Source organism: Nylanderia fulva, unplaced genomic scaffold, assembly GCF_048542155.1.
Source record: "Nylanderia fulva isolate GAGA-0341 unplaced genomic scaffold, ASM4854215v1 Scaffold96, whole genome shotgun sequence".
Classification (NCBI taxonomy): Eukaryota; Metazoa; Arthropoda; class Insecta; order Hymenoptera; family Formicidae; genus Nylanderia; species Nylanderia fulva.
Genome location: NW_028191090.1, coordinates 25,536 through 38,909, shown reverse-complemented (window position 1 = coordinate 38,909; position 13,374 = coordinate 25,536). Strand labels below are relative to the sequence as shown.

The window sequence follows — 13,374 nt, the reverse complement described above, 5'->3', positions numbered from 1 at the left end:
AATCGATATTAAAATATAGAAAAAAATATAAAATTAAAAAATAATTTAGAATATGTGAAGAAAAATAATGAAAAACAATGTATGTTAAAAAATCAATGTGTTGCGATGAAATTCTATCCAAAGAAGAGTCAATCAACAATAGTAAATGCAGCAAATCGACCTTAATTAATGCAGCTGTACCCGCATCATAAATGCAATCTATGCATATATCACATATATTTATACTCTATTTTCTCTTTTCTAAGTTGAAAAAAAAAAAAAAAAAAAACGTAAAAAATTGTTATAATAATTTTACACAATTTAGCTATACTTATATATAGTTATATATATGTCATTAACATATGCGTTTAAAAATTAAGTACCAAAAAGTTTGAAAAAAAAAAAAAAAAAATAAGATATTAAAATCTTGAATATAATAAAACCTTTGGTCTCTCGAGAATATAAACAAGTGTCAAATTAAAATACTAAAGTGTAGTTTTAAATCGATATCACGGCCATATGATTTGCGCAGAATTTTGCTGTCGGAATTGCCGGTCACGCACACATATGTACACGTAAACAGACGACTTACGGAAGTTCACAAGGTCGCTGGAAAAGTCAAACAGCGCATATAATTATAGGTTAGAATCCGATCGACCCCTTTTAAATTCGCTCGCGTTCGATAAATCCTCGTCACTCTCGACAATTGATTTATTCCGTTTTCTTATAAATAATATATAAAAACGCATTTCTCGATCGGATCGAAGGATCCGATGGCGAGAGTCGATGATCTCACCTGTTGGCACATTACTCATGTTGATGATCTCGTGGCGTGGAATCTCGGGGCCAAAAAGTCGAACAGTTTTTCGATGATCCGTCGTAGAACCTCGATGCGAAGTCGCGATAACGAGAGCCCGTATCGGTTCACCAGGAGGCAAAAGATAATACGCGTTCTCCGATACGAAGAATATCAATCAGGCTTCGACTATGAACTAGCAAGACGGAGCGTTGCGCTTATTGGAAGCGCCGCCGCCGCCGCCAGCGCCATCTGGCGGCGCTTTAGAATTCTGGACTGTCAATTCGAGAAGGCAGCAAATTATTTTATAAAAAATATATTACATATTATACATATAATATAATGCATTCTAATAATATATATATTGATATGATTGATTAATTAATATTTTGTTCTCATGTAGAAGTGAAAACTATATTTCATTTAAAATACAGTAAAAGTATAAAAATTATATAATAGAAAGAATGACAAATTTTAACTACGCTATTAAAATTGCTAAGTATAAATGATAAATGATTAGTTTAGTATATTTTATGTTAGTATTATATAAAAATAATCTAAATCTATTTTTAAATTTGCAAGTAGCTGTGCAGTTAAATTTACAAGATTATTTATAAAAAACTTAAGGGAATTAACTTAGAAATTTTATTAATTTATATTCATTTCTCAAATAATAAAATTATATTTTTGAAATTTAAATAATTATGTATATAGCATGTATTTATTTACAGATATATTCGAGCGAAAATAAATATATTCATTAAAGTACAGAATTTGTCCAATCAATCGAAAACCGAGGATCTCTTCGTCCTGATTGGTCGATCGAGCGTTTCCTAGGTGAATATATTTTCGAACACAATCTAGAATGCTGCTGCCTGCTGCCCTCTAGTGCACTTTCGCAATTAAATGTTCCCGCGCTTACGTCGGTTAAAGTACGAGTATATGAGTACTAATTAGTGTCTTCGCGTCGTTAATTACTTTATTATCGTATAAATCCGATCGCGTCGCGTCTACCAACATCACGATCGCAACTGCATCCGCGCGAAATAAATTAATAAATTGATCTCATCGACCGCGAATCTCGCTCAAGGTTCAGTCCCTCGAAAGCGCGTGACGTCAGCTTCGACATGAGTCGTCGAAAGTTTGCGCGAACGAATTTACGTGCGTGGATCGCGAGAATTTTTGGAGCTTTTTGACGTTGTCGATTTAATAAGTGGGAAGTTACGCGATGAATTAGTCCCGTAATTTTTTTCATAAAAATTGACAGTGCGTGAAAAATGTGACAGCTATAAAATCCAAACATCGCGAACGAAACAAAAGAAACGTGAGTGCAAGTGTTTCGAAGCTTCTTCTACGAAGACAATTTTTGATGTAGAAATTGGTTTCCTACAGAAAAAATGGCGTTATTAAAATTAACAAAATATAATTAAGTTAGAATTCCGATTAACACATTTTGCAGTATTTCTATGTCTACTAAAAATATTAGTAATAAGTGCCGAATTAGATTGCACAATTTAAAAGTTATGTAAAATAATTTAATAAATATTAATATTAAAATTAATATTTTATTTAAATAACTTTATTGAAATTAAAATGTGGATTTACACAAGAAAGAGGAAGGAAGATAGGGAGGAAAAAAAAAGAGAGAGAAAGAGAGAGAGAGAGAGAGAGAGAGAGAGAGAGAGAGAGAGAGAGAGAGAAAGAAAGAGAGATTGTGTTATGTGATTTATTGTAAACTAAAAAATGCTAATCAATCACAAATTTTATATAATAACAATAAATTAAATGTAAAAGATATTTTAATATTGAACATATAAGCACATACAATTATAAATAGTTTATATATAACTTTATAACATATTACAAATTCTTATAGTTATACAAACATGTTTTATATATATATATATACAGATATAATTATTTATATATTATATTGTAGTAGATAATAAAGAAAATTATTAATATGAAGTATATCCACGTACACAATGCAAAGCTGCAATTTTTTTACTTTCTAGTATTATCTATTTATAATAAAAAATACTATCAAAATACTGTCTTTGTCTTTCGATTTGACTGTTGCGCATTGATATCTTGCTTTTAATTTTGTCAGAATTCTGCGTTATGATATCCTAATATATATAAACAAAGATTTGCACAATAAAATCAATATTATACTCTTTATATAAGAAACAAAACGAATATAGAATTCATATTCAGAAATTAATAAAATAGAACAATATTTCGTTTTCTTTCGCTTTCCAAAATAATATTTTTTAAATTTACCTTTGCTTTCATATCAACATTTATGTGTACAATGTCCTTCAACCGTTGAACGTAACTGTTTATTTCCTAAAATGTATTATTATTTAATATTATTAATAAACAATGTTGTTGTAACATTATCAAAATTTTTTAACATTAAAAAATAATTATTAATATCGTATTCTTAACACATTTTGTATATAAATACATATATAAACATGTGAATTTTTTACCTGAGTTTGATTTACGGAATATACGTTATTAATAATAATAATTATTGCTGCAGTGATATCAACATGTCTAAAAACAAAAAACAAATATACATATATATATGCATATATATACATATATATATATAAATCACATAATAAATTTTTGTAGAAAATATATATAAAAATATGTCAAATTACTTTGGTTTTACTTCCAAAAGATCATTTAATATGAAACGGAGTGTAGTTTGATTTTTAGCATGCCTCGTAATAATATGTAAGAGACTGTATGTAAGAACATATTGATTTTCTCGTTCTCTAATAAATTGAAATCGTAAATAGTCTCTAGTCATATTAGCATTATCAGGGCAAGCCAAATATTGTATAAATTTAGGATTAAATTTTTCATATCCTATATCATACACTAATTGCCAAATCTCATTGTTGTTAGTTATCATCAAACCGTTACAATATGTCCATTCCTGCCACCATGGCAAGAGTCTAAAACATAATAAAAAATTGAATTTTTTCATTAAAGATTAGCATATGGATTTCTTGATCAAATCGTTTGAACATTGTAGGCGATACCTACAAGAGAATTTGATTATGTAAGAAAGGCTAAATATATATAACAAAATTTACTTGTGTTTTGTAGGATCTTGGACATGTTGTTCTAATTTATCGTTGGCTTTTTTCTTACATGTCGGGCTATCGAGAAAACATGCCCATCTTGCAGCTTCTTGTCGTAAACATATTCTAAGTTCGTCTGTATCATCAATTTCTTCATATTTGATTCTTTCAAGTACCATGTATAATGCGTATCTTAGTAAAAACTAAAAATTGTTAAATACATATTTATTTGTTCATGTTGTATGATATAGGATATGAAAGAGTCTGAATAGCTTAGTTGGTAGGAGCAGTCGCCCGAAAAGTGAAAGATGCGGGTTCGATTCCCGCTTCAGCGACTTTTCGGACCTATAATTTTCGCGCCTATTTTTCCATATGTAAGTTTCGAGATTAATTTATATATGGAACTTAGTGATCTCAAACCAAGAGATACAGTTCCGAAAAATTAATTTTTCGTGCTTTGGCTTTGTTGGCTGATTTAAAAAAACAGCAAATTTATATTATTTGTTCATATTATAAATGTATTTAAAATATATCATATTTTTTTATTATTTTCCCATAAAAATATGTTTAATTTTTTTTTAATTACAACATGTAATATTGATATAAAGCCATTATAATTGCATTCATTGAGAAAGATTTTAAGCACCTTGCTATATATCTAATAACAATGTTATATATCAATAATATTTGGAGTAATGAAAATCAGATTTTTCGGACAGTTCTTCGGGTGAGTGATTATTCAAACTGAATTTGTTTGTACATTTGTTTGCGACGCAACAGATGTAAATTTTTATCGTTGATGGACATATTTTTCTAATTTGTGATCAATGAGGGTAAGCAGATATTTAAAATGTAATATTTTCATTGAAATTTATTAATATTTACCGTAACATTTCCAACCATTTCTTTCCATAGAAAGGTACCATACATGTATTCCATAGCTTTAAACATAGGATACCATGCCACATAATCTTCTTCTCGATGTAAATACTCTATGAGATTCCAAAATATATGGCATTTAAGTTGGCCTCCTATCATTAAATGAAATGCATCATCGATAATTTGGGCACGATTAAGAACATGAATTTTCATGTAATTATCAGAGTTTAAATATTTTGAAATTCTTCGCCAATTCTCACCATCATAGTTAACGCGATAATATCCTGTCGAATAGGAAATAAATTATATTAACTTTTATTGTTTTGAATAATTTTATAATTAATATTTAATATTTTCAAACCTATTTTTTAATTATTTTCAAACTTACTTCAATTTTCGTTTTATAATTTGTTTATATAAATTATAAATTAAAAACATATCAAAATATTTATACATATAAATAAAATGCAAATACATATAATTGCTTCCACATAGAGAAAGCTTTGTTTTGGTGAAAAAAATTTTTTTCAGATTTCTATACCAATGTGTTTAGAATGTTCCAAAACATTGAAAAGACACATTTTTGAAAAATGGATATGTATGTACGGATGTATGTGCATACCCACATTTGTGTGTTTTTTTTATATGGTATTTCAAAAAGTATTGGACTTGGAGTGCTCTAATTTGGCATACAAGTGCAATAACAGTTTTATTTACCGCAATTTCTAGAAAAATGCATAAAGTATTTTATTTTTAATAGAATTTTAAATTTTTTTTAGAAGTGTCCGTGGTTCAAATCAAATAATTTTTGAGATATAAAAAAACACGCAAATGTGGGTGTGCGCATACATCCGTAAATACATACTTATTTTTTAAAAATGTATTTTTTCGATGTTTTGGAACATTCTAAACACATTGGTATAGCAATATGAAAAAAAATTTTTTCACCAAAACAATAAAACTTTCTCTATGAGGAAGTAATAAAATAGATAAAAAATAAAATTGTCATTATGTGTAAAATAAAGACGAGAAATAAGTCATAATAAATCCATTTGTCGATATTTACCAACTCGTTGTATATTGAATATCATCCAACCATTCTCTTTAAATGGTAATGATAATTCGAAATCCTCGAACGCGTATAGAATATAAGGAGTGAAATTGTTAAAATCGGAAGATGATTGCGTACTAAAAGTTATAAGAATTTGACGAATTACTAATATGTCGATATATTGTATCGATACGGTTGTGTGGCTTATAGGATCTATATAATTTCGTTCTACTTTAATGAAAGGACAATGCTTTTCCGCAGCCCACTTTCGCATAACAATAATCTCTCTTATTCTTAAATGATTATTCCTCATAAAATTTGTAGAGTCTAGACGATGTGATAGCCTAAATTTACAAAATATGTAAAATATATAAAAAATAAATTGCAAATGTGTTAAAATTATCTGTATAATGTTAATATTATAAAAAATTATGGTAATTTTGAGATATAGGGAGCCAGCTCCGATTTCGATGACCTTGACATTTGTTGTCAAAGTCACTGACCTGAATAATATAATATAAAATTAAAATTTATTTAATATATATTTTTATTTTATTTTACTATTTATTTATATCTTTATCTACAGCATACATACTAGCTATTGTATTAAAAAAGCATCTAAGCTTTTATCAACATCAAATATCCAAGCTAAAACCTTTTCATGCTTGTTCAGGACAGTGACCTTGACAACATATGTCAAGGTCATAAAAATTGGAGGTGGCTTCATATATCTCAATAATTACTAAACATTTAATAAACACTAAAAAGCAAAATATAAAATCGCACTTCTAATTTGCAGATATTTATATATCTTATATTTATATTATAATAATAAAGAATATTACACATATATAACTTTAAATAAAATTTAATAATTTTATTTATTTTTTTAGGTATTTTTAGCATTAATACAGATTATATTTGAGCAAAGTATTGAGAGAGTATAAAATGATTAAAAGAAGAATTAAAACAAATAAGAAGTTAAAAACAAAACAAAAATAATATAAAGGACATCGATTTACGGAAGAAGAAAATAAAAATATAGAAAGTAAATGAAAAGAGACACAAGTGTTATATATTTAAAAACCTGTTAAATAAAATTAGGAAACAAATGTAACGTAAAAATCCAATTAAAAAAACAGATATAAGAATAATTATAGACAGAATTATAAAAAAATAAAGGAAATAATAAAAAGAAAAATAATTTTTAAAATTATTTAAAAAGATGATAAATCATAAAACAAAAATAAAACAACAATGAATATGTATATGAAAAAATTATAACGATAACAACTTCTCTCTATAGATTTTCATAGGAATAAGAATAATAAAATAAAAAATAATTCTGATAGAAGATCAGTAAAAATAGAGGAATTGTAACACTAAAAAAATGAAATAATGTCAGAAGAAACGAAAGAAAATAAGGGACATTATAAAATTTGTATATTATTATAAATTATTTAAGATTTATATAAATTTATTTTTTTATATTATATTCTATGTTGTTTTTACTCACGTGCTATTTGCATATGAACGAATGTTATTCCAAGAACTTTCTTCTAAGGAGAGTTCCATCATGCGCATTATAAAGGGTGCTATAATTAACATAAAAATTATAAATTAGATATTTTATAAATGTATATTTATTATAATGGATACGTGTAAACATAGTAATTTTACAAAAAAAATTATAATATATATGTATATACAGGATAGTAATCGCGTAAGAGTGAAATGTTTTTTATTGCCGCACCGTTTATCATTCTATTTTATAAGTACATTTCTCGTTAATACTTATGAAGATTTAATTATCATAAAGATTTAAAAAAGAATTAATTATCTTTTAATTTTAGACTTATTTTAAATTATTAACAGTTAAAAATTTACGCAAACTATTTTATTATATTACATATACCTCTGATAGAATTGGGAATTTCCGATATACTGTTATCTTGTAAAGTAGAATTCCACATATAGTAACCACTATCCAAATTAAAAGAGTAATGTTGATTTTGAACAACTAATAAATTTTCTATTTGATCTATTTGATTATAATCTCGATAAGTCTAAAGAAAAAAAAAATTAAATATATTGATATAATTTTTTTAAAAATAAATCTGCATTAATACAAATACTAATATTATTAATGCTACTTCATTGTTAAAACAAAACATTCTCATTTTGAAAAACACACATTAAAATAAATATATAATAATAAAATATACAATTTTGTATTAATATAACTAGCAATTATTGCTTATTTTTAAACTATTGTCTCATGATATTATATTGCAGACTTCTCTTTATCGAATTTATTTCAATAAATATCATGTGTACTGGTTCTTGATTAATTTATTTCATTTTATATTACATAAAAATTTAAAAATATTTAATAAAGTAGTATTAAAAAAATAAAAATTTTTAATAAATTAAATTATAATTATATACCTATGCACGTAAACATATAAAAAAAATGTTTTCTCAAAATGAGTTCATTATTTTAAAAAATGCTATATATGTTTTCAAGACAATTTACAAAGAATGCATATAAATTTTGTAAAAAATGTTTGATTTAAGAAAATCTTGCAATATAAATGCTTTAGTATTATATCGTTTGCGAGAAGGTGCGAGCAAGATAGCGTTGAAAATATTTAAAATAACGTACCATCTTGACTGCATACGTTGCAAGATATGTAATAAGTCCTTTTTTAAACCAAAAATCCGACACTAACGGATTGTTCAACATGTTATAAAACCATTGCTGTGTCACTTTACGTCCTACTAATTGAGCTACTTCAATTTTTTTAGCAATAGAATGTAAATTTTTATCGTAGATGATATCTGTATCCCTAAAAATTATATTTAAATGTTAAGACTCAGAATTTTTATAGAAAATTAAATTTTATTTTTGTTACAATATTTTAATTTAATTATTATATGTACGATTTACAAAATCATGGATACAATTTAGCGAATCAGTATTGTAAATTGTACCAAATAATATTTTTTTATTTTTTGATTTACAATATAAAACAACAAAAAATTTCAGTTAATATGTATATCGTTGACAAAGAACAATAATTTCAAATAAATTAAAATATGTTATTTCTTTTACAGCTTCATTGCAGTTTTAACATTTATCTAATTGTAAGAGGGTACGATTTAGCATATATGTTTTATCCTTTATGTACGTATTAAAACGGTAGACTTATTAAAACGGTATACTTTTTAATATTTAATATATTTAATATACTTTGTAATAATATAAATAAACTTAATTTCATTAAAATTGTTTTCGCAATTTCTTATACTTTCAAACGTTTACATAAACAAAAAATATACTTGTTTTTAAATTTTTTAATTTTGCATACTAATATAATTTTATTTTTAATGTAATTTTAAGCACTCGTACTCACTTATAAAAAACAATTCCGAAATCTATTATGTCATTGTCATGGAAATTTGGAATTGCAACGTGAGTCACCTTCACGTTCGAATTCCATTCATTTTTAAGAAACAACGTGATATTTTCAGCAAAATTTATTGCAAATTTCATATAAAATCCATATTTGTTATTGCACCACATTTCAATGTTTCGATTGTCATTATCAATACGTGAGAGGAAATTAGACACAATCATTCTTATAAGATAAGGCGACATTGCAGATGTGGTAGCAAAGTGTGTCCATAACATTTTGTACTCATTTTCTTCCTCATTTTGCAATGGCATATTTGATAAAGCCGTACATTGATTACATCCTATAGACATGTTAAAGGTTGCTTCTAACAATAAATTTTGTTCATCCCTACATGAAGACCTTTGTTGCGGCCATATTGTATGGAAATGAATAGCAGCTACCCAGCTATACATTTCAAAGAATATAAATTAATGAAACATTTTTAGCAAGCATAAAAATATTGGAAATTGAAAAAATTTATAAATGTAATATGTAATATTATGTACTAAAGGCTGATCGTCTTTATATTTAAATTCCATGATATATAATAATTTTCAAAACATTTAATACATAAATAATATATATTAATTACAATGTTTTATGTAATTGCACATCGTACTTTTTTAATAAACATGTATATTATTTACTTACGCCATTTTTCCTTTTATGTCGTAAATTTTAAAATCTTCATTAGAAGTACTAAAATATTTTATATTTAAAATGTAATTTCCTGGTAATAACTTATTTATAAACAAAATAACAATTGTGTCTTCTCTAATATCACGTACCGATTCATAAACTGTATCATTATCATTCTCATGATTTTTTTCTTTATTTTTAAATAAAACTATATCTTGAATACTTAATTTTTCTGATTGTAAAAATATTCGTTGCGTTAGGTTAAGAATGCTGATGCTGATATTATATTCTCCATAGAAAATATGTCCTTCAATATATGTTATAAGCTTGATATCGTAATGGATTGGTTTTATATATTTTGATGGTTGATAGCATAAAGATGATTCATTACGGATAGAAGCCGTTTCAGGGATAAACATTAATCCACTACTTATTAATAATAGTTTTAGAAATATCATCTTGTCGGAAAACGAATATTTATTTTAGATCTGTAAAACACACTCCCTAAACAAAAAGATAAATATAGAAATTAAATATAATTTTGATGTCTTTTTTTAAATCACTAAACGACACAAGAGTGCGCTTTCTTTTATAGAAAATTATTTCTATTATTTATTGTACAATGGTCATTGTTAATTTTTGCGATGATAATTGCTTGAAGGTAGAAATATGATCATAATTTTAATTCGCCGAATTTCTATCTTTACAACTATTTTGTATATATTTATACATATTTTCTATGTTATTATTTATTTTTTTCTTATTTTGTTTAATTTAATATCAAATATAATTACGTGCGCGAAACGAATTCTTTGATAATAAAACTTTAAAAAATGCAACACAAAAAATTATTATTGCAATGCATGTATAGAAATATACTTATTAATTACGTGATTCATTAAAATTCAATATATAAATTTTTTACAGAAAACAAAAAGTATTATGTTCTGCAATCTTTGATTTAAAATATCTGCGCTTCTATTTTAATTCTCGAATGTCTTTATAATTATATACATATTTTAAATTTGCTGAATTTTAATTATGTGTATAACTTTCATTTCTGAATTTTTGTAATGTGCCAGATAATACAAGCGCGCGCTTCGCGCGAGTTATTGATATTGATTTATCTACATGAAAACCTGTATGTTTATTCAAAATAAGAAGAAGACAATAAAAGGATAAGAAAGACTAAGCAGCGGTGACAGAGAGCACATATTTATTATTATTTTCATTTAGAGGTCTGTGTTATTTCATTTCTTAAATTGTGTATTATAAACTCCAAACGAACAATCACCGAGAATAAAACCAACATAAAATCAATTTTAAATTTTATAAATTATAAACTTAATAATAAACATTATATACATATATATAAGGTGTCCCGGAGCTAGGAGTTTATTTTAGATATTTCAAATTAAACGCATCAAAATAAATGTAGAGTTAAAAATGCTTGAATTCTATAATATTACGGATTTTTTATTCGATTGACAATTAGAATGTACCATCATTTTACTTTATACATAATTTATAATTAATAAAAAATTATTATAATTTTTTGATACATTGACTCAATTTCTTATCATAATTTTATTTCGGTATTAAGTATTAAAGCTATAATGTTTATCAATGTTTATTTTATTACAGCTTTCTAATTGAAATAATTTTATATTTTTTTACATATTATCATTATCAATACACATGTAACATTACTATTTTTGTTTATAAAAGTAAAAATTAAATTTTAATCATTTTTAATTTAAATATTTAAAACGTTTCAACTTTAATGGAATATCTTATTAAATAGATATAAACTATTGTTTATGCGTTTTAAATATTAACATGCGTTTTGTATGTTTTATATAAAATATTTTATGTAAAAAAAATTTTACGTAAAATATTTAATTTTCTGTCTACTTCTAACTTATATGATCAATATAATTCTACTTTCTACGATAATTCTATTTATAAGTGTTGTTTTTATATTAATTTTTTTATATTTATTTCTCTCTTAACAAAATTAATTTTTTTAAACTTTTCATAATTATTGCCCTTATAAGAAGATATATCGAATACAAATTAAAAACAATTGTTCTATTTTTTATTTTTTTTAATTATGTACATAATTTTCAGCAACAAAAATTAGTATTTGATTCTTCTTTTTTATTAAAGTTATTTTACTCAATGTCAGCACATCTTAAAAATCATTTGAAATATTAAATTACACACAGATATTTCTCTTATAAAAAATAAGTACGACTAATTGTAGAAAATAAAATTTTAATAATCTACTAATAAAAGGACAATTAAAATTGTCTATTATAAAATTTATTATCTGTTATGTAAGTTGCAGTATTTTTAAGTTTTAGAAATAATTTATCTGATATCAAACTTTTGTGAGTTCCAGATTATTTCAACATTACAATTCTTAAAATATTATATCGACATTATGTGAAATTATCTCTGGATTAAAATTCAAAGATAGTTTTGAATAAACTTATTTTCTTTATTCCTATACATATGTTGGAAATTATTTAAAATGCTGTTGTACTTTACGATTAAATTTTTTTTGTATTTATAGACAAATGTGTGTTTTTATATTTGAAATTAATTTTGACTTACCCAATATTTTGAAACAAAATGTTAATTGCAAAATTATATATTTATAAATTACTACAGCAAATTAATGCTCTAGCAGTATGCACTTTAGCAGTATGCACTGTTCGAAGAATATAATTATTCACACACACTTTATTACAATTATTATATCTACCATGATACAGTTCGAAAGACCATGAAAGACTGACTGATTCTCTGTACGGGTCATTATGATAAACATGATGTGTCAGATCAACAGAACTTAGAGGTTGTTATATATATATATATATATATATATATATATATATATATATATATATATATAAATACATATGAATATATACAAGGTGTACGGTAACTAACGGACCAACGATTACAAATGGATTCTTTGGTCAATTTGGGAACGATTTTTTTTCAGCGAAAATGTCGAAAAAACTCATCATTTTTTACAAGTTTCCAATATTTGTCATTATGTATCTTTATAACTAAGCCTCAAATTAAAATTTTATTATAGTAAACTCTACCTGAAATTAACTGAAGAATGTAATTATGTTGGACTTTTAACTCCGAAACGTTTAGTTTTCAAAAAACCCATTTTTTTCAATCGCTTATAACTCGAAAATTATTTACTTCTCAACATTTTTGCTAAGGAAAAATTATCTCTCAAATTGGCTAGAGAATCCGCTCTTAATTATTGGTCCGTTAGTTACTGAACACCCTGTATATATATATATATATATATATATATATATATATACAGGATGTTCGGTAACAGGTGGGCCAAAATGTAAGGAGTGATTTTACATGATAAAATAAGACGAAAATCAAGAATGACAAAATTGCGTCCGAGACTTCGTTCATTAATTATAAATATTT

The 13,374-nt window shown here is 25.0% G+C and overlaps 1 protein-coding gene across 4 annotated transcripts; it reads right to left on the bottom strand.

Annotated features, from left to right (window-relative positions):
- Positions 1-2,610: 2,610 nt before the first annotated feature.
- LOC146719517 (aminopeptidase N-like) lies at positions 2,611-12,737 on the bottom strand. 4 transcript variants are annotated; one of them, XM_085490079.1, is made up of 9 exons: positions 12,523-12,737; positions 7,323-7,401; positions 5,822-6,150; positions 4,762-5,039; positions 3,889-4,079; positions 3,448-3,747; positions 3,271-3,337; positions 3,059-3,124; positions 2,611-2,904 (listed from the first exon to the last, which is right to left on the bottom strand). In XM_085490079.1, exons 2-9 carry the CDS (start codon positions 7,388-7,390, stop codon positions 2,797-2,799), a joined length of 1,407 nt encoding a protein of 468 aa, XP_085346205.1. In that variant the 5' UTR covers positions 7,391-7,401; positions 12,523-12,737; the 3' UTR covers positions 2,611-2,796. The 4 variants fall into 4 exon arrangements, with proteins under 4 accessions (XP_085346205.1, XP_085346204.1, XP_085346207.1 ...); XM_085490078.1 differs by lacking the exon at positions 12,523-12,737 and adding an exon at positions 7,722-7,863; XM_085490081.1 differs by lacking the exon at positions 12,523-12,737 and adding an exon at positions 7,722-7,862 and having other exon boundaries at positions 2,612-2,904; positions 5,822-5,943.
- Between the last annotated feature and the right edge of the window lie 637 nt (positions 12,738-13,374).